This window comes from Nannobrachium achirus (genome assembly GCF_963921795.1).
Source record: "Nannobrachium achirus genome assembly, chromosome: 16".
In the NCBI taxonomy this organism is placed as follows: Eukaryota; Metazoa; Chordata; class Actinopteri; order Myctophiformes; family Myctophidae; genus Nannobrachium; species Nannobrachium achirus.
The window spans coordinates 46,571,138-46,594,398 of NC_137823.1; the positions used below are offsets into that span (position 1 = coordinate 46,571,138).

General features: G+C 43.0%; 2 protein-coding genes across 3 annotated transcripts in view; both read right to left on the minus strand.

Moving 5' to 3' along the window:
- LOC308300216 (glutamate receptor ionotropic, kainate 2-like) overlaps positions 1-23,261 on the minus strand; it is a gene marked incomplete at both ends in the record, with an annotated part of 144,959 nt that overhangs the window by 61,364 nt on the left and 60,334 nt on the right. The window lies entirely within an intron of this gene.
- On the minus strand, positions 418-14,471 carry LOC308300217 (uncharacterized protein). The gene is made up of 11 exons (XM_080744026.1): positions 14,191-14,471; positions 12,899-12,969; positions 8,136-11,094; positions 6,998-7,189; positions 6,237-6,379; positions 5,836-5,920; positions 4,588-4,747; positions 4,129-4,322; positions 3,891-4,032; positions 2,552-2,691; positions 418-2,395 (listed from the first exon to the last, which is right to left on the minus strand). The coding sequence occupies exons 4-11, from the start codon at positions 7,121-7,123 to the stop codon at positions 2,081-2,083; spliced, it is 1,305 nt and encodes a 434-aa protein (XP_080600152.1). The 5' UTR covers positions 7,124-7,189; positions 8,136-11,094; positions 12,899-12,969; positions 14,191-14,471; the 3' UTR covers positions 418-2,080.

Sequence of the window (23,261 nt, forward strand, 5' to 3'; positions counted from 1 at the left end):
ATTTATTATATATTCTACCCAATCCTGGGTTAAATTAATTATATTCTGAGTTAAATGCAACCCATGTTATTTATTATATATTCTACCCAATCCTGGGTTAAATTAATTATATTCTGAGTTAAATGCAACCCATGTTATTTATTATATATTCTACCCAATCCTGGGTTAAATTATAACTGTCCATCTGATTAAATTCAATCCTTATTTTATACTCACCCCAAATGTGGGTCACATTATGTACCATTCTGGGTGTCACTTATTTAAACAATTACCAGCCACAATACATTTGTTACCTTACTGTTAAACAATTTAACACAATACATGATTTGGTCAAGCAAAGCATAATGCAATTAACACAAACCATACTTAACTCAAAGTAATTTTATAATAGAAAAATGGCAGATCAGAAACTTTGAAAACATTAGACAATTTAATCATTTTTAACAAGCACAGCCACATTATTTTGCTTAGAAAAACATTCAAGCATTCAAGCCATAACAACAAATTCTGAGTTCCAAAAAAAGAGTCTCAGAAGGATCCATGAGGAAAATGAGACAAATATGAGGTCCACTCCACCACGAGGACACAGACCGAGAGGAGGGGAGGAGGCTGGGAGGCGGAGGAGGGGGAGAGGAACTGAGCAAGAGAGAAAGAATGGAGGCAGGGGAGCGATGAGGGAGGGTAGAGGAAAGGGAAAGAGGTGCAGGGTGACTTGAACCATAAAGAGTAATGGCAGGGGAAAGGGGGACAGAGAAAGTAGGTGAGAGAAAGAACAAGACAGTCATCTTGGGATTCTCAGCTGACCCAACCCATCCAGGTGACCACCTGCATGCCTGTATGTTTCGCCAGATTGTCATCACAGAGATGCGTCCTTCTTCGATGGAAAGAGACAGAGGGCTCTTTAGCAATACTGGGAAATCATACACACACATTGGGCCTCCAGATACTTGTGGTGTACCGTTAACCTTTTACATGGAAACATTTCACATAAATCAGACAAATCTATAAGGATCTACATTATATTCTATTAATTGCAATATAGTGCTACCAACAAAACAGGCTGCGCATGACTGGAAGGAATGGGAATGGGCTATACTTAACGCAACCCAACAAGCAACCCAACAAACAAAAAAATATTTTCTGAAATGTAATCTTAAATCTTGTTTTCTAATTACTAAATCCCCAAAACTGTGACCTTTTGATGCTGTCCAAAATTTTCAAAACATTGAGGCTGTGTTACAGTAGCAAAGGAAGAAGGGGGGAAAAAAAAGAAAGAAAAAGGAGTGTGTTCGTTAGAAAGGGACAAAGCAGTCTTTGTTTATGTGGGGAAACCTCTGTGGAACACAATTTAAGGTTCAGATTAACAGATAAGGGCACTCTTTAGGAGTGCTTGGTCTTTACAGTCTCTCCTGTCTGTGATGGAGGCTGAGGGCCACGTGCTGCGCAACAGCAGATGTTTTACATGAGGGGTGAAGAAAGCCCTGCCACCTGAAGTCAGTGTAATGTGGATAGAGTGTGCAAGTCTGTGGAAGAGAGTGTGTGTGTGTGTGTGTGTAGGGCTGCACAATTATCGAAAAAAAAGATCGAGATCTACTGTAGATTCAGACACCTATTCAATCTCATTACTAGAAAGATTGTGATCTAGATTTAGATCACAATCTTCAAGTGGCCACTTGAACCCCATCCTTTTTTGTGGGGAAGACTTTTGCTGAAAATAGCCGCTTGTTGTAAGCTTGTCAAGCGGCTATTTTCAGCAAAAAGTCTTCCCCACAATAATAAAAGACAGAAAATACTCGTTTTGAGCCCCGAGAGACCAAATATTTGAGTTTCAAGTGGTTAAGCATAGAGGAAAAAGAGTCAATTCTCTGTTACAAGGAACTTGGTGCATTACTTTATGGTTTAGTCAAGTGCTTTAGCACGTTACAATACTGTATTTTTTTTACTGACCGAACACTGTGTGAAGAATCGTGAGAGAATCGTAGATCTCAATTCTTAGGGAGGAGAATCGAGATTCACATTTTAGCGAGAATCGTGCAGCCCTGTGTGTGTGTGTGTGTGTGTGTGTGCGAGAAAGAAAGGTCTACTGGCAAGCCAGAATTCTAGTGTTCATAAACTCAATCATTTTGTTGGCCGCTGGTAGTGGAATTCCATAGATTGTACTCTGTAGGAATTCCCACACATGTTGACACTTTTTGGGGTACTCTATGTCAAAGATGTAAAAGGCCTTGAAGCAGATGTCAATGGCTTGAAGAAGTTTCTCCTGCTCCAAAGCCTGTCCATCTATAATGACAAAGACCTGAGACAGTTGATCCGAGTAGTTGCCCAACGTCAGTATGTAGGGCTCAGGTCGGGACTTCTTGGCCTCATCAAGATACTCCACCATGTTGGTTCCAGGCTGAAAAACATAAAAAAGAAAAAAGAAAAGCAAGGGTAAGGACCAAGTATAGAATTAACACACATATACAATACTTGTAAACATATACAACACATACATGTTAACATGCTTAAGTAAAATGGAAAGATTTCCTTTAGATGTGCTGGATGGACTTACAGGCTGATGGTGGATGAAGGCCTCCATGCACTCAGCAACGGTGTGGCGAACCATTTTACTGCCACGGCCCCGTCCGACTTTGAATGGAGTTGGGGGGAGCAAGAATGGCAACTGCTGCAGAGCGAGATCCCCAACGCCATCTGCAGGAAAACATATAGCTATCAATACAAGGTGGAGCGGCATATCCTTTATTTTGTGACGCTTTGTGTCATGCAATGGCCAACAAGAATGTAACCTATGCCGTTATGAGCAGCCATGCGGCTCTGCAGGTGTTAGTTGTAGTTTAGTTATTTGCCCAGAAACTGGTTTGAGCGGTTCTAAACCTTCTACATTACAAGGTCTTCCCTTAACCGTGACAGAGTGTACAAATGGAAAAGCACTGACCTGTTGTGGTCCATTAGTAACACTGACAGTTACAGACTTCGATTTATTTTTTATCTATCATTTTTATCCCACGATTTTTGCAACCCCTATATTTTCACCCGGTGCCAATTATCTAATGTGATCCTGGGTGCTACACTGCCTCTGCCAGCCTGGGGAAGCAGCGGACTGATCTCATGCTTCCTTCTATGCCTGAGTAGTCCAAGCTGCTTTCTTTTCGACCGACAGCGGAGAGATTCCCCGGTTGGACGTAGCGCGTGGAAGGAACACGTTATTCCAACCAGTTCATTTTCCCCTCCATCAGGCGCCCCGGCTAGCTAGGGGGAGGCAGTATAGAGACCAGGATTACTGCATGTTTTTAGTGAGGGTACCTACCCTAGGGGACACGGGGAGAACATGCAAACTCCGCACAGAAAGGCCCTTTTGTCAACCCCACCTAGGGTGTGGGCACTGATGACACGGAGGAGGAGACATGCCACCAGCGCCCACAGCTTCCCCCTGCGGGAATTGAACCCAGGACCTTCTAGCTGTGAGGCGACAGCACTACTGACTGCGCCACCGTGCCCCCAGACTTCGATTTAGTCTGTAACTTCGGACTTAGATTTAGGCCCCACTAAAGGAACACAGAGTCCCTGGAATCAACTTTGAGAAGCCCTGGTCTAAAGAAGGCCCACTGGTATTTGAGGGGGACACTTCCAGAGAAGAGGAAACCCTAGGGCACCTGAAAGTGTGTGATGTGTGTGCCACACGGCTACATCTCTATATTACCGTGTCCCAGTATTTCTAAGTGGGTTCTCGATGGCGGTTAGTGTTAGTCAATAGGATTCGAAATACTGGTACATAGTAATACTGCCACGCTCCCATGCCACACTCACACAGAGAGGCTGTCAAAGTGGTGTGGATTCTTTGCGCAAAAGGGACTGTCGACTGACAAAGAACCATTTCAATAATATTTTACCTGATGTTAATTGTTCGATCGGCAGCTCCAGCTTCCGCTCCAGTCGTGCCACCTGCAGGATCTTCTCCGCATAAACTGGGACCCAGGTCTCATACAATTTGGATGCAGCCTCCGGATGCAAGACAAGGAAGTCCTGTGCCATCTATAAAATGGAAAACATTTGAAATCAAATTAAATGTGGGACACTACCAAAATATTATAAACAATGCATCATCACATGTACGATATTCCCTCTTACCATGCCGTCAGTCGTTAGGCGAGGGTAGTGTTCCAGGATCTGACTGACGGTCAGCTCTCTGGTGTTGTCCTTGATCCACCTGGCCCTGTAGATCACTGTGTCCTTCATGTAGGTCTCAACTTGTGAGAGTGGTTGAGAATTGCTTCTCAACCACTCTTTTAGTTGTGCAGCCCTCTCGTCCGATATGGTACATTCTGTAAAAAAAAAAAAAAAAATTGCTGTCAGTCACTAAAAGGTGGATTTTTTTTTATAATCATCCCTATCAGCAATATGTTGTGTGTTCAAATAGTTCTAAACAACTATAAATGTTATTGTGTGATTCCTCACATTCACTACAATCAGGCTCTGCTCAGATTTTCTGTCTGTGATAGTGTTCCCTAAACATGGACGTATTACACAACTTAAACAAGCTTAAACACATTGTTGGAACTGCCTTCTATTTGTCTGTTTAGTAATGACCTGGTATGACCGCAGCTGCTGGTCGAACAGGATCATCTGGTATTGCTGGTCGGCTAGTCGCCCTGGCCGCTGACCTCAGCTTCTTCCTGAGGTTTCTCAGCCTTTCCTCCAGGAACCCAGTGGCTGGATGGTTCTTCCGTGCGGCGGTGTACCAGATGTCCTGACAAGAAATCAAAATGTATGAGATTCAAGGTTCAAGGTCCAAGTTTATGTATATGTCCCTGAAGGGCGATTTGGTTTGCAGACAATCATTAAAAGCAGACGTAACATGGAAAAAACTTACATGGACTTGTCAAAACATGACAAGGCTCTAGTTACAGTGCAAGTGGAAGTAGTTTTACAAAGGCAAAGCCAAGAGTGGCAGGTGGCAGGGCCTCCCAAAATATTACAATACTAAATAGTCAACATGCGACACAAGTGTGGTCTACTCTATAACCCAAGACCTGGCACGCCCTCAGGAAACGCATGCACACCCCCTGTCCTAGGACACGTGAGGCACTGCCCCACCACTCACCGAAATCACAGTGTCCGTGGCGAGCGCTCACTCAAGCGCAGGTGCACGTGAGTGCACCCACACAAGCAAGCCCTCAAACACACGGCGCCGCTGTCACGAAGAGCAGCGAAACAGTACCCCCCGCCCCCCCAGACAAGAAGCACCCCCCTCAAGCGCACACCACAATTAAATACAGGCCAGACAGGCCAGACAGGGCCGTACAATTGTGTTATCGGAAGTAATATAAGAAGTATACAAAACTGAAAAAATATATAAACTATACAGACTATCACTCTATCAAGTTGGAAAAGGGCACAAATGAGAACTTATATGCCTAATTGCCTTGGCAGATGATGTCTCTTGGCGAACACCAGAAGGGAGCATTCTATACTCAGAATGTAGTCGATGAATAGAATAGAGATTTGGCACATTTATATTTTTGACAGCGTGGCTTTGATTAGAGCAGGGTGTTTCTGTACCTCTCTGTCACCAAAGAAGGCCATATTGTCGCTGCTTCCAAGGGCATGACAGGAGTGAGCTGTATTGTGTCTGTTACATGCTTTACCATTTTATGCTCAATGTACTGTATGCTTCTCAACGGTTACTGAGAACCGCAGACCTACAGTTCGACAGCATGTTTTGAGCTTGTCGTTTTCAGCATCAGCGACACATCACAGCATAATTGGCTTAATGTTAGGGGTCTCACTAAAATGAAAAATTTGAAAAGCAAAAAGACAGAAATAAAAACAACTCACGCTGCCACTGCTTGATGAGTCTTTCAAGCTGGGAAATGCCCCAATTAAGCTAGATGCCAGGGCCTTCTTGGTCTCTGCCGTAGGACTGTGAAACAGAAATAACAACTATTTATCATATCAAGTAGTTCCAGTGAGTTGATTTGATGTAACAAATAAACCATTTTTAAATAAACCATTTTTAAAAGACAAATCACTTAATCTTGCCATTTAACCATTAATCCCAAACCAATTAATCCCCAGCATTGGTATTGTGAGGAAAGCTTCTGCTGAAAATGGATCGACAAGCTTTCCCCACAATAACAGAAATATACTAGTAATGAGCCCTGAGGGACCATGTATGGTTCTAGTGGTTAAGAGGATCCCTAATCAACATAAAACATAAAGCTTATTTAAATGTTTACTTCTCTCCAAACTTCTCGATAAGGTGCGACACCAAGATGCGGACAAGGTTCCATCTCTGGCCCGTGGTGATTAGATTTGTCTCGTCAAGGCTCTTCACAATCACCGCTCCATCCGTGAACCGTGTAAGGACCTGACGGACATTCTTAGAAAATAGCAAGACACAAAATTGCAGATTTATTATTTGGTTAGGAATGGGTGATATTAATTCAAATCAATATCAACATTATTTTGATAATTAATAGGGCTGTACGATTCTCACTAAAATATGAATCTCGATTTTTCTCCCTAAGAACTGAGATCAACAATTATCTCACGATTCTTCATACAGTGTTGCGGTCACTACAAATGCCATTAAACTGACAAAATACAGTATTGGAACATGATAAAGAGCTGACTAAAACACAGTAATGCAATCATTATTTTCTGTCTTATATTGTGTGGAAAGCTTTTTGCTGAAAATAGCCGCTTGACAAGCTTACAACGCGTCGCACTGCGACGTGTTGTAAGCTTGTCGAGCTGCTATTTCAGCAAAAGCCTTCTCTAGGTTCAGGAGGTTAAAAAAAAATTTAGATCACGATCTTTCTAGAAATGAGATTGAATAGGTGTCTGAATCTAGATGTCGATCTTTTTTCGATAATTGTGCAGCCCTAATAATTGATGCACGCCTTGTGTGGTGAGCTTGTAGAGCGCCATTTTTTTTTCATGCAAGGCTGAACAGACAAATATATAAGACTTAAAAGGGTATTAGCGCAGAACTTACAAACGTAGGAATTAGGTGTATCGTCTGATACATCATGAGGGGATCAGGACCAGGCGGGATCACAGGACCAGGCGGGATCACAGGACCAGGTGGGGTCACGAGATCAGGTGCGGGCGATACCTCCATGGGGGTTTGGGCAGGAGGCGTGTCATCACAGCCTGTAGGTTGTACAGGTGCAGGCGTCGGTCCAATCTATACAGAAGACCAAGGTTAGTATAATAAATGAGGGACAAGAATAGGGCACTGAAGTCTTTTTTTTTTTACTTTTTTTTTTTTTTGTAACCCATTTTTCACCCAGTGCCAATTGCCTAGTAGTCCTGGACTCTGCTCTCCCCCCTGCCAACCTGGGGAGACAACGGACTGACCTCGTGATTCCTTCTATCATGAGGAGTCCAGGTTGCTTCTTTTCACCTGACATTGGTGATTTCCCCGGGATGGACGTAGCACGTGGAAGGAACACGTTATTCCAACCAGTTCATTTCCCCTCCATCAGGCGCCCCGGCTGGCCAGGGGGAGGCATTATTGAGACCAGGATTACGTGCATGTTTTTGTGAGGGTATCAACCCTAGGAGACACGGGGAGAACATGCAAACTCCACACAGAAAGGCCCTATTTGCCAACCCCACCTAGGGTGTGGGCGCTGATGACGCGGAGGAGGAACACGCCGCCAGCGCCCACAGCGTCCCCCTGCGGGAATCGAACCCAGGACCTTCTAGCTGTGAAGCGAAGCGCTAACCACTGTGCCACCGTGCCCCTAGGGCACTGAAGTCTGATGTAAATGACGCATCCTACCTGGTTCGCATTCTGAATTGGCTGCATATTTTAACAGAATATCAAATATATCTGACTATCATTAACGATAGTCATCTCCCTGTCAATGTCACCGGGCAGATTGTCTTTGGGCCTCAATGCTTTTGAGACAATTTAAAGATGACCCAACCCTATTCTAACAGAAAAACCTTTACGAACCAGGGGATGAGCGAGTGACGTCAGGACTTCAGTACTCTATTGGAATCCCCAATAGAGGACCCGTTTCAAGACAACCAAGTGATATGTGGACAGTGCTGGAGCATACTTTTAGAGAGTGCACGTGGGCTTCACCTTACAAAAATGATGTGATTAAACAAAAACTACTTACGGTACCACTTATCACTCATTTAAAGACCATGGCAGTAGTCAGTAATCAGGTCAGCCCAGTAGTTGACAGCATCTCACCATCCCAGTAGTACCTTCAATCCGCCTGAGAAGTCAAGTGGTTCGTCCTACCCAAAAATACTGATCATTTCCAATTGATGGACACTTTAAGCAGCATACCCAGGACACCGTAACCCTGGTGTGGGGGCTATATCAGGTACTGGGCCTTTGCCAGAGGCCGCCTGGAGGTAACAGTGGTTAGGGTACCCTCATTTTGTCCCATAGGTCTAGGCCCCCACTGTCGGATGCAGTTTAACGTCGTGCCCAGGACAGAGTGATTCTAAAAACGTCTGTAGCGCAACGAAATGTATAAACTCTCATCCTCCTCTCTGTACAACTTGGCTGCATGGAGGGGATGGTGATCAAGCAGATCTCTTAAATCTACTGCTACCAACAACTGAGTGGGAATGACACTGTATGCGTATAAATGCCTATCAAACCACTGTGTTTCCCACTTCTGTATAACAAGCTTTATTGACGTTTGCTCCAGTAGTATAACGGATTCTATGAGACCAAATTGAGGCTCTCCATCCTGATCATAGGAAAGGAATACACTCATGCCTGCTCTGTAATTATTTCCCTTAAATTTAACCCAGGCTGGCATATAAACTTCACTGAAAAGGGGAATACCTTCTAGCCCACTTTGGATCCTGTCATTAATGTCGACAAGAAGTGTACTTTGCCCTGGACCAACTTCTGTAGTGTGAGACAGGATTGTTCCACATAAGAAATGGTAGCACTGCATCATCTGATGGCGAAATGCCATGGTTTTACATATATTTCTAAAGTTACAGGTTACATTGCTAACTTGTTTGAAAAATGCATGCCGTGCTTCAAATCTCATTGCCCAGAACTGCTTTAACGGTCCAAGTTTTAGAATGATTCGTGGGTAGTGGAGCATAAAGTGTTGCTTTGGCCGTAAATTTAGATGAGGATATAGCTCCATGAAGAGGCAGTGATGCTCTTCTATGATTTTGCCTAAGTACAGTGTTGCTGCTACTGTAAGTGACGGGGAGAAGATAATTTCCATGCAATGGAGTAGGAGGAGTAGAAGTTCCCAATGCTTGTTTTCCAAGGGAACGAGATCACCTATCATGAGTGGTAGTAGCCTAATTAGGCACCACATTTGAGATGCTGACTGACGCATGGAGCCGTCAAGGTTTTTGAGATCATTCTTGCTTATGACCGAAGGCTTGTTAGACTTATCAGTAAATCCATAGTCAAAGCTTGTGATTCTGTTATTCAACTGTGCTAGTGTGAGATGCTTTTGCTCGATTAGTGAATTCAACACAACTTTGACTTCGTAAGGCGCCGCCCCCTCCAGTATATCATGCATCACATCCACAGACACGTTGTCTGACACATGATAAAAAGCCAAATCGTTCAAAACACTGTCCCTTTTCAAGCCTGTCTGGGAGGCGTCGGCTGTAAGTAAATCTGCCTCATAAGTTTTGCGATCACGCAAAAGTCCAGGATCTTCAAGTACCTGAGACAATCTCTGCTCTTTATTTGCTTTGCAAAACCGACATGCATAATTCGCACCAAAGGACTCAACGTAGCCAAGAACAGTATGCACTCCCAAATTGTCTCCAACTACTTGGAGCACTGTGAACTTGACAACACCTCGGTAGTTGGGGGTATTAAGAAAGATGCCATCCCTCTCTAGATCCTTGATCTCTTCTACAATTGGGCGCAGTATTGCATCTATGGTGTGGTGTGCTGCATCATCGGATTTGTACACAGCTAAAAGGAACTGTGACTGCAGGGTAGATAGCAAGTCTGGGGGCAAGCTCTTCAACATGAAATAAATAAGTCCCAACTTGTGAATACCAGTTTTCGATCCTAAGACATTGACAATTTCGACATCATCTTGATAGATCAAAATTGGGATTGACACCTCTTTCTGGAATAAGGGATGCGATTTACAAAAGTCCCCATCGAAAACATCCTGAATTGCATCACCCTCTCTACGCTGCCAATCGAGCATGGTCTCTAAAATCCCGGGAATAGTAAGAATCTTGGTCAAAAGGCTCTTCAATGGTATGCGGTAAAATGAATCATGGACACCAACTTGACGGACAGTGCCAGTGGCAGAGGCCGTTGATTGAACATAGGTAACCCCTGACAATATCTCCTCAACTGGCTGAATAAAGTTTCCAGTTGTTAAAAAATATTTCATTTGCTTATAATCAGACTCCATTCCTTTGAAAGGCTCAGCTAATTCTGAGAACTCCACCCCAAGCTCTTGTACCTCATTGCGTTGATCAAGACCAAACTGACGGAATACAGACATGGTCTTTGATTGCAGTCGGCTGACAATATTGCCAATTAAATTGGAGGTATGCTGAACCACAAAGTTGATGTTTGTGAATGTCATTGAAGTTTTAGCTCTAAGCTGGGCTAAAAAGAGGGCCACTCGATTGGTAATGGACTCTGGCTCTAGTTCATCCCAATCCTCAACAACTTGATCTCCCTGTTCTGGCTCCATGTCAGCATTCAGCATTTCAACAGCAGGTGGGGCATCTACCTGTGGGGGCCGTGGGGCTGGGCCTTCGAGGGGGTCATCAACAATATTCCTATCTTCATGCTGGGTTTCTAGGTGTCTTCTATAAGAATACATCTGGCTAAATGTCCGACCACAACCACTTTCACAACACTGGAAATGTTTAGATACAGAGTACACATGGTGTACTCCCCGTAAATGCCTTAAAAGATTCTTGACATCCCCTGAAATTCGGTTTCTGCATTTGAAGCAAGTGTAGGGCATCTTGCCAAAATAAAACAACTACTTACAAACTCTCTAAATTTTTTTAAGAACTTGAGCCTAGGACCGGCTCTTGGGATTAGCTGGGTGATGGTGGCATCATCCAACAGAGAGAAACTGTCCTGATCAATCCCCTCGTCTGAAAGACAAAAGAAGAAAACAAAACAAAACATCATTTTTCCAACAGAGGAACAGGGAGAACAATGAAATAAAATAAATAAAAAATAAATAAAACAGAGCTCAGGGGATTCATCTGTAACAGATGTTTGAAATTAGTTCTACTGCAAATGATTACACTCAGCAAAGCTGATCAGACATGTTAACCTCTTTTGGTCCTCAACTTTACAGGTTAGAGAAGTGGTTCTCAACCTGTGGGTCGGGACCCCCCAACATTGTGAAAATGTTGTAAAGCGTTGTGACCCTGCAGGTTCACAATATGTATCCGAGGTCAACAAATGGAGGTCAATTCAATTATCTTTGGGGGTCACAGCCTGAAAAGGTTACGAACCACTGTTAGAGGACTATAGATGAAACCCATGGCCATTATCTCAGCCATGATTGGTCGGGGTCGGGGCTGAGAAAACTGTTTAATGACAACAAACATCCTATTTCTGACTGACACGGATGTCATTAAAGGGATAGTTCACCCTCTAAATTACTTTTGTTGTATGGTTATTGTATGACTTTGACTTTTGTTTTGTTTTTTAATTGACAAGATTGTTTAGATATCTTTTTACTGCCGTAACTTAGAGGCTTTGATCACTTCCATTCATTTTGTTTCTGCTTCATTTTTGTATCCTTGATTTATCTGTAAAGGATAATTTACAAACAAAAAAGCTATTGCTGTCAGTCGATTAAAAATATGAATCCCATTAATCGCATGGTTGTCCATAGTTAACTCACGATTAATCCTAATTTAATCGCATATTTTTTATCCGCTCTAAATCTACCTTAAACTGATATTTTTCCATTTTTTGTATTAATCATATCAATATAGTAGCCAATTACTCTCCTATTGACGGATATTATGACACTGACTAGATGGATATGATACTGACAATGGATGAATAAACTGACTGGATGATTATACCGATGCGTACACTGCTGTATACAGTCAGGCAACACCCATATGACTGAAACACCTGTAAAAAGAGTCCTGCGTCGATTCATTTCCCGTTTCCCACAAACTACGGGGCGACCAAAGGTTCAAAAACTTAATCACAAGTTTAAAAAAATGTACTAGTTAACTGAACCTTTCAGTTAACTAAAGCGTTAACTTTGTCAGCTATAGAAAAATCACAACATCCTGAAATCATCAAAGGGTAGGTAAACCATACAACAAAGGTCATTTAGGGGGGTGAACTATCCCTTTAATCCAGTGGTTCTCAAACTTGGGGTCGGGACCCCAAGTGGGGTCCCCAAATTATTTTGTGGGGTCTCCAGATGATTAGCTTAATATCCAATTTTATTATTATTTTTCTCTCACTTTTTCATAAATAATCCAACATCCATTATAAGTGTACACAGGGTATCTAGAGATTTATAAAGTGACAATTTAAGTAATTGAATTTCAAATTCAATAGCTTTTTAATCCCAAACTGTCAAATATTAAGCATGAAAGAGGCAAATATTGTGAAAATAGCTGATCTAAAAGCTCACAAGGCCTCTCTGTGTAATTTATCTGTGGAATCGAGTCGAACAAATATAGGCTAACGGGGTCCTCACTTCAAATAGGATTATTTGTGGGGTCCCCAGCCTAAAAAGTTTGAGAACCACTGCTTTAATCAATTGGGTTCATCTGCTGGTCAATTGTTGTCAGTTAATCAAATAGTATAGCACAGAGAATGTACACCGTATGCTCAATACAAATGTCATGGTATATCACAAAAAGCAGTTATCAACTTCATGACAGCAATGTATGTGGATGGGAAAACATATTGTACCTCTAAATATGTCTACCAGATCTGGTAGCTGCCACTCCACCAATGTGTCACGGACAAAGCTGTCCATCTATCTGAAACAAACACAAAGGAATTAAAATTAGTTATACATACACAACTAAAAGGCATTATTCCAAGAAAGCATTACACTTGTTTACATTGGAGACCTTTTAAAACTCATAAAACAAACCGTGTTTACTAGCTAGCTGCTTGCCCAGCAAAATACAGCTTATGTAAATGACAGTACAGATTCGCTGGTACAAAGTCAACTAAAAGGCATTATTCCAAGAAAGCATTACACTTGTTTACATTGGAGATCTTTTAAAGCTCATAAAACAAACCGTGTTTAAGGTTTAAGAACTACTGTTATGCTCACCAATTGAAGAGTGACACAGAACCTAGCAGGCTAGCAAAACAGTGTTTACTAGCTAGCTGCTTGCCCAGCAAAATACAGCTAATGTAAATGGTTGACACCAAAACAGATACAATCTAACCTTCACGGTGGTCTTTGGTGAACGTTAGGTATACCGGGATTGTTTCTGTATCGACAATATAGCGTTAGCCACCGGCATTATAGATTATACCAAGTTGCAACTTAAGCTAACGTTAGCTGTGTAGCTTGCTGGTCTATTAACCCTGAGAACGAGCTACATGGCTAGCGTGCTATGCTAACGTGGCTAGCGTGAAAAAAAAACATTTCTCAAATGTTTCATTTTAGTACATATACAGCTAACGTAAATGGTTGACACCCAAACCCATACAATCTAACCTTCACGTTAGTCTTTGGTGAGCGTTAGCTATCCCGGGAATGTTTCTGTAAAGATAATATAGCGTTAGGCACCGGGTAGCATCTACAGGCAGGGTTAGCATTAGCAACGTAAGCTAACGTTAGCCGTGTAGCTAACTGGCATACTTAACCTAGAGAACGAGCTACATGGCTAGCGTGCTATGCTAACGCGGCTAGCGGGCTAACCCTCGGGACGAGTGGTAGTTATGGTGGGACAGAGACACGGCGGCCCGGCCTCCGGCCATCACCCGCCGCCGCGGCGCGGCGTGAGCCGGCGCTACGGCCCATAGCTACGGCCCCAACGGCGGCCCGGGTCCCCGACGGGGGTCCTTTATGGCGGCCCGGCCGCCGGCCATCACCCGCCGCCGCCGTTACCGTGAGCAGCGCCGACTCGAGACGCACAACAGACGGCTGGGCAAGATAGCTCGCCTGGACATGGGCGAGGGTCCCTTTTGGTAACCTGATAGTTAGTAACCATAAATTAGATACAACGCAAGTAAGCACAAACCTTTAATTATCTGCTTTGTTGCTTGTTGTTGTTTGTTGTGCTGCTTGCTGATGCGTGCTCACGCCGTGCTGCTGCTGCTGAAGGAAGTGAACTTCAAACAGGGAACGGAGGAACGCAACCCAGGACTTGGGTTTTAAGGGAACACAGGTTCCGAGTAGGACTCGGTCAATTAGTTAACTCTTCCCATGAGTTGCATAAGCTTACCCATTATGGAGTATGGTTAACCCACGACTAGTTAGCAATAACCACTTATGAGTTAACCTCTTCACAACCCAGGATCTGAGTAGCTTATCCAACCCAGGTCTTTTTAGTGTGTTAGTGGATATAGCTGATCTACAGCTCACAAGCTTGAGCTTGTAAATTGGTCATTTGAGCATTTCTGAAGAAAAAAAAAGATAATAATTCAAATAACTGACACCATGTGAGGCTTAGTCAATTTATGATTCCAATAATTACTTGGCCAAACCAAAATCAAGGAATACTGTATAATCATGTTGCTTATTTACTTCATACTTTTCCAAGTTTTTTACACAATGTAATCCTCATTGAACACCATAATAGATAAGATACATGTAGATAATATGTAGGCCTACCTGTGCATTTTATCTTCATTGTACACACCATTGTATGCAGCTGTGCATAGCTTGTAATAAATGCAAAAAGTCATGACTAGAGGGCTTGCACATTACCCTCACTGTGACCTTAACTAGCTGCAAACCTTTGTAAAGAACACAAGTTATACCCAATACATTTGTGTAGCCTATATGCACAAAGATACAGTAAATCTACTTACCAATATTTGCAAACACTCTCCAGGTCTCTTGTTGAAAAAGATGTGTGCTGCTGCTGCTGCTGCCGTTTGTTGACAGAATGTTCCAGTAGAATTTTCCCATGAACCCTTTTTTCCCATGAACCCTTGTGTACAATTTTGAATCTTAGTCATATCTACTCAATTGTTTAGGTTGTTGTGAGAGATGAAAGATTATTTAGTTGGAATGAATAATAATTAAGGGTCTTTTTAAATTGATCCATATAAGTACTCCATACTCAAATATTATGAAGGAAAATTACCAAAACAAATTGAATATAATTCATGAATAAAATCAGTTGGTCAAATACTAATTTATTCTCACAAAATTAACTCAAATAATATATGTACATCTAACTCAAAACGAACAGTTGGATTTTTACTCATTTTGTTTGGTGTGACCTACTCAAACAATCACATACATGATATTCAGTGATTTTATTGAGTAAATATAACTTTTTCTAATAGTGCCATATACTCGGCCGCAGAATCATTTCTCATATGTGTAGATATGAATTCTGGCTCTCCTCCACCCCTCTCTCTCTTTCTCTCTGTGTATCCATCACCCCCTCTCTCCCCTCTGTTTAGTTATTACTTCCTTATGCTGCATCATGTAATAATAAACCACATGTGACATCAGAAATGAAAGAAATACACAGAAAGAGCTGTGGAAACCACGGGCCGCGAGAAGAAAGAACAAATCAAAAGGGGGGAGGGGGGATAATTCTTTTAATTTCTCTCTCTCTCTCTCTCTCTCTCTCTCTCTCTCTCTCTCTCTCTCTCTCTCTCTCTCTCTCTCTCTCTCTCCCCTTCCTCCTCCTCTTTCTCCTCTCCCTCGCTCGCCCTCTGCCTGTGCTTCCACACACAGAAGGCCTCCTGTGGACCATGATGCAGGCCAGTGTTGGCGCTCATAACGCTGTGGCAGTGCCAGCCAGCCATGCCCAGCTGGAGGTGGGCAGCACAGGGCACTGAGTGTCTGCTCTCCACAGTCGCCGCCTGTAAAGGTCTCTCGCTCTTGTTGGTTTTGACGGGGAATTTGGATTTAGCTTTAGTCATAGTCTTTTGAATGACATTTAATTTGGTTTTAGTGTTTAGTGTTTTAGTCATTTGAAATGTTTTAGTTTTAGTCGACTAAATATCATAAGATCTACATTACAATAATCTACAACTGCGACGCAACCAAACATAAAATAACTTGTCTTTTAGTCTAGTTTTTATTTGTTGAAGAAATTGTCAACATAGTTAGTCTTATTTTTAGTCATCATAGCTTAGTCTTTATTTAGTTTTCATCAGTGAAAAAGGATAGTCGACGAACATTTTTCGTCATGGTTTTAGTCGACGAAATCAACTGCCTCTGCCGACCACAGGGAGAGAGAGAGAGATCACTGGGTTATTTAACTACGAGGCTTATCCTATTCTGCTTAACCGCACTAACAATTAGCCTTAAGCAAGATGGTAGATGTGATGCTGCTGTGAGCTTGTAGATCTGCTATTTAAAATAAATAAATGAAAAAAACATTTGAAATATTTACAGAATTTCGTTTTAGTTTTTGTAATTCAATCTTTGCTTTTAAGGACGGGGATAAAATAGGGATATCGGGTTGACAGTGGTTGCACACTATTATACAATGGAGTCGTTTACGGTCGTTTGCAGTGTGGTCGCGATGCAACACATTTTGAGCGTGTAGATTCCAAAGTATAAACTAGGCTTTATAGGGCTGACTGTCGGACCGAAACGAATCAAACGACTGCAATCCCATAATGTTGGTAGCAGTAAGGTTGGGGGTTGGGAGAGCAGGTTGCCACGGCACCCGCAGGGCAACAATGTTTTCCCTCCAACGGTGTTGTTGCTGCGTGTTATTGTGACCGCATGTTGTGTCTGGTAACACAGGACTGCTGTGAGGGGTGCCATGTATCTTCAGCCCCATTTAACCAGATCCAGATAGACTCCAGGTAACAGTCAAACAGATTACATTCAAATGAGTCCCCACCATATGTGCACTGAAATGGGATCTGTCTTTTTCCCCTCACTGAATGCAGATGCCGGCACTCGTCATGTCCTCTTACAATGGCCAGAGAGATGGCAAATCACGAGGAAATAGCGTTATTATGCTATTGTTATTGAGCGGTACTCCTGGAATGGGAGCTAAGCTCCAACATCTGGCTTTGTCCGGTTCCCAAACTGGTAGGAAAAAGGGTTAAAAAATGTCCCGGCCTGGGCCGCCCGCTGGCCTAGCGGTCCAGGCACATACCACATACGTAGGCTCTGATGCCTGACAGCGTGTCGTGGGTTCGAATCCCGATCCTGACGACCTTTTCTGTGTGTCACTCCCCATCTCTCTCCCCATTTCCAGTCAGTCTACTGTCCTATCAATAAAGGCCTAAAAAAAAGTCCTGTCCTAAAGTAAACTGAAGCATGTCCTACTGTACATCTGGCCTAGACATGGCCTACATCTTGGCACAAACGGCTCAAAGTTTGTTGTACACCTATGGACCCTTTGGCCAAGCTTCGCAGGACGTACTGTGATTGGCTTGATGAAATTAACGCTTACATAGCGGGGAGAACTCATTGTTCCGCAGGTCTGTTGGTCCGAGTAGGATGACCGTCGGCAGGTTAGCTACTCGCCAGCGTCGGCAGGTTAGCTACTCACCAGCGTCGGCAGGATAGGGTTAGGGTTAAGGGTCTAGGTCGTGGGCATACCGGCCCCAGTCGGCATATTGACACGGACTCTAAATAGCACTGCTCACTTCACACTAGGTGTGATTAAAACAAGTCAAAACCGCAGTGTAATGCATGCTGTGGCTGCCTGTCAGCCACCACAGAAAACAATCAAGGGTATTTATTAGTTTATTCGCGGAAATCATTGGAAGACATCCAAACTAAATGGACGTCCCACTGATGAACAACTCTTCTGCCAACCTATTTGTCTTCCAAGGAGTAGATTATTATTTCACAAACAATTAGAGTTTTTCGAGTCATGTTTTAGTTGCTGGTTACTTGGAAATCTTGTACCGGTGAACCTTGCTGTCCTAAGCTGCTCCATTTCCCCCTGCACATCAAACAGGTGCTACAGTGAGGAAAATATGAATCTCTTCTTCCCATTCTGTCCAAGTCCAAGTGCATGCACGTCCACTAGTCATGTCAGAGTTAGATTACAACATTACACATGACATTACAGGAGAGGCTTAGCACAGTGCATAAAGCGTGTTCCTGGCACAGCAGCACGTGATGTCCATCTCCAACAGGAGAGTGCGTATAACACAAGAGGGGCATAACAATGTAACTTTATTGATTCTTTCAATCTCCCCTCGGAAACAGAATCGGCCATGATCTAATGTTAATTAATGTTCTGTGTTCATCTACACCAGTGGTTCTAAACCTTTTCAGGCCACGACCGCCCAAAATCATCATATTTGAACTGGGGAGGGACCCCCCTGTGTTTTTATAGTACAGTTGGTAAATGAATAATTAAGGTCTTAAAAGTCCTTAAAGGGATCCCTGGCTAATACGACAAATATGCCTTAATACATTATAATTGTCCTCTATAACTACAATGTAAAATTAAAAACACCTTAAATATTTTATTTCTTCTAGAAATAGCTAATCTTTCACTCAATAGGGGAAATGCTCGTTGCAAGTTGATGATGTCATCTATCTATAAATGCGAGAAGTCTCTGCGTGTCTGTCTGTGTGTCTGTAATCCGCGTATCTCGAGAACCGTTCGTCCCACCGGCTTCAGATTCGGCACGCGCGTTCCCCGCCGCGGCACGGAGTGCAGTGCCGGGCCTCGACCCGACCCGACGCGCGGTTTTCCCGAACCGGCACGAAATGTTCGGAATCTCCTTATGCGGGCTGATTGTTGACATCAGGCTGTTCCGGAGGAAATCGGCGCAAGCGCTGACTCATTGTGACATCACCTCATAAAAGGCTCTGACATCACGTACGCCACATGAGTCAACAAAAAATCTCTGTGAGTGTGTATGTATGTATGTAATCCGCGTATCTCGAGAACCGTTCGTCCCACCGGCACGCGTGTTCTCCATATATGGGAATAAAATGAATGCCTGTATGCGGAGCTGATGTCTGACATCAGAGTTTTCCGCAACCGGTACTGTGTGTGCAGAGATCTTCATATATGGGCATAAGTGGACAAAGACAAACAGATGGTCAAAACGGGTCCTATGACAACAGGTATATTGGGGTTTGCATTAAAGGGTGGGGCATTCATGGGGTTTGCATTAAAGGGTGGGGCATTCATTCCCTATTTCAAATTCGGCATGCGCGTTCCCCACCGCAGCAGGTAGTGCAGTGCTCGGCCTCGACTCGACCCGACCAGCATGAAAGGTTCGGATTCTGATGTCTGACATCAGGATTTTCCGGAACTGGCACTGTGTCTGCATAGATCTCCATATATGGGCATAAAATGGATGCAGACAGATACAGATATCTCCATATATGGGCATAAATGGACACAGGCAAACAGATGGTCAAAGATCTCCATATATGGGCATAAAGTGGACGCAGACAGATACAGATATCTCCATATATGGGCATAAATGGACACAGGCAAACAGATGGTCAAAACGGGTCCTATGACAACAGGTATAATGGGGTTTTCATTAAGTTTGTCTCCTCCTCCATCTGTTTGGCTGTGTCCCTTTATTCCCATTATGGAGATCTCTGTATCTGTCTGTGCCTCCGACTGTGTTGCAGACACAGTGCCGGTTCCCCCTTTAATGCAAACCCCATTATACCTGTTGTCATAGGACCCGTTTTGACCATCTGTTTGAAAAAGCGACAGAGATCTCATATATGGGCATAAAATGGACGCAGATAAACAGATATCTCCATATATGGCATATATGGGCATACAATGGACGCAGAATCACAAAGATCTCCATATACGGGCATAAAAGGGACACAGACAGACAGATACAGAGATCTCCATATATGGGCATAAAATGGCCGCAGATAGACAGATATCTCCATATATGGGCATATATGGGCATAAAATGGACCCAGAACTATAACTGCAGTGATCTCCATATATGGACATAAAATGGACGCCGACAGACAGACAGATACAGATATCTCCATATATGGGCATAAATGGACACAGGCAGACAGATGGTCAAAACGGGTCCTATGAAAACAGGTATAATGGGGTTTGCATTAAAGGGCGGGGCATTCATTCCCTATTTACATTGTTCCGAGTTGGCCAGGTCGCCGACTATTCTAGTAAATGTAATTTGTGATCTATCCCTATGGAATTTATAGCATGCATGTGCAAATAAAAACAAACATAATACTTCCTATGGTTAATATGAGCATCAAATCAATATTTCAAATGTGTTTGTGTTTTGTTTTTTTGCACATGCATGCCATAAAAATGACACACGACATTTATGACATCATCAACTTGCGACAGGCATTTCCCCTATTGAGTGAAAGATTAGCTATTTCTAGAAGAAATAAAATATTTAAGGTGTTTTTAATTTTACATTGTAGTTATAGAGGACAATTATAATGTATTAAGGCGTATTTGTCGTATTAGCCGGGATCCTTTTAAATTGCCACTTCATGTGGGGGGTCCCCCTGGGGGTCCCGGCCCACAGGTTGAGAACCACTGGTCTACACATCCAAAAGTTCAGCTGTCACACAAACACACACAGGTTCAAACAGTGAAGTTGGGAGTAGTAAGACCCTAACCAGCAGTCGACATACTGTAACAGATGATTGATAAATAAATACTTGAAGGTTGTAGATAACATTTACGTGTGCTTTATCGTCAATTCCATCTCTTTAATCCCCAAACAAGCGTAGGACACGAACGACAAATTTGTTCCTGTGAGATTTGATTAGGCTATTTTTTACCAGCTGTGTCCCCAATCCATTTGAAAATGGATTAAGGAACAGAGCTTCACAATTTGGTTCCTTTTGATGAGAGGGAGTGGCAGCCCCTCTTGGACAAATCTTCAATTTATTTCCATTTCAACCCTTTAAAATTGAAGTCTCGTCTGCACATTATTTTTTTTGCCTCACTTGGGCACCTAAAATTATATTCAGCCACTCGCCTCTAAGGGGCAGGTGGCTGTATTATGGTCTAGTAGCGTACATTTTCAATCATACATACATTATGCGATGTTGTGGTAGGCGCTACTTCAATAATGCTAGAGTTGAATGGTCTCGTCGGTCTGACGGGGTCCAACGCAGGCTTTGTATACAGAACATTAAAAACCAGCTGTGTCGTCTTTGAAATGATTTCCCCTTTTTTTCCTTCGGATGAGTGCATAGTGCAAACCACATGTGCTTATACCTCAGATGCATGCACAAACAGAAAATAACTACTACGTGAATCACAAACTTTCTTGTGATTCCGATGTGTTAGGAAATTGAACGCTCATTTCACAGCTTTTTTTATTTACAATGGAAATCGTGACTAACTAAAAACAGCTCCTCGGCAGTGGAGTCAAAACTAAAGTAAAAACTGAACAAAAGCAAACGTATGCACAGTAACTTTTACTTGTTCCTTGGGAACATTTTCAACACACTCCTTGTAGTCAGGTTCACTATGATAATAAAGATTTATTCGTTGGATTTTTTTTGAGATTTGTAAAACTATACATTTTTGGAATCTTCAGAGCATGGGGAATCCAAAAATCTTTGTTGGCATTTGCACGGACATGTGCAAAGCAGCCAATTTGGACGTTCAAAATGGCCGACATAAAATACATAATTTGTGCTATCTTGGCTTCTAGACAACCTAGAAACGTAATTAAACATGCCAATCCTATGTTTTCTGGGTCAAGGAATCGAATGAGTGAATGGTGGATGTAAAATGTTCTGGACCCCCACCCCCTTTCTGGGGGTTATCTATTCTGGGACCTCCCAGAACAGTACGCCAGTTAATGTCCGATTTTCATAGCATTAGAGTTGTTTTGTAGGTTTTAAAACATCCTGAGTTCATTTATTAGACTTTTAAAGCAGACAGAATAACCTTTCTGACTTTTGGTTAGGGTCTTTCCTCACCTGGGACCCCCGAGACAGACCCCTGAGCCTATCTCAGTAATCACTCTGCTCCTGCTCTAGAACAATTAGATAATAATTTAAGCATAAAAGTTGTTGTAGGTGAGCTCTTAAAAGAAAAATCAAACCTCGGTTCGAAGTGGAGCGGTGAATTTGAGCAGCTGTACCCTATGTGAGTGGGTGAGTGAGTGTAAACTGTGCCTGTGAGTGAGTGGTGAGTGTGCCTGGCCTGCACAAAACAGCGCCCCTCCTTTAACTAGTGTTTTGTGTGTGGCCACTCAAGGTATTGCCAGACTACGGACACGGCCACCCAGCCAGCCACCCAGCCAGCCACCCAGCCACATACCCACAGACATACCTGTTCATTGGGAGCGCTTTCACCGCTCCAAAAATGAGTAGTAGCAAATACCTCGGGGGGTCCGGGACCCCGGGGGGTCCTCAGAGTTACTACAGGGGGCCCGCCAAATATTGATGGGATCTTTTTTTCTTTATTTTTGTTACATTTGAAACTGAAACTTTGAATGCTTTTATGTGTCCTGGGTTTATTGCGACCATAGGTCAGAACCATAGGTCAGAACTATCAGAACCGTCACATCTTGACCGTATCTGTCTGTATGTCTGGACGGGTAACACTTTTCTTTTTTGCTGATTGACTCTCACACTCTGACATCCCACTCTGACAACACTGTGATGTCAGGGGAACCAAATCCCCTTTATGCCCATATATGGAGATCCCTGTGATGCCAGGGGAACCAAATCCCTTTTATGGACAACTAGGTAGTCATCCGGCAACAGCTCACAGCTGTGAAGCCGGGAGGAGTTCAGATTGACAATCAGGTTCACAGGAGGGGAGGTTGGCGAGCAAAGTGTGGTAGAACAGGGGAAGGGCCAGATCCAGAATTTTACATAATGAAGGTATTGCAACTTCTCACTTTGGGTGCGCAGAACAACATGTCCATTTATTGCACTGCACTCACACTGACAACACAACACACACACACACACACACACACACACACACACACACACACACACACCTTTGTTATTGTCACCCCAAAACCCTCACCCTATGGTGAAATGGCCCATGGTCAATTATGCCCAAAAAGATTCACTACAATGGAGTCATTTCAGACATGCAGGATCTATTTGTCTTCATCATTGTCATCTTCAATGTCCAACCTAATAGTGTTGACAGTGTCTCCACCATAGCATAGAGTGAAAGGCAGCTTATTTGAG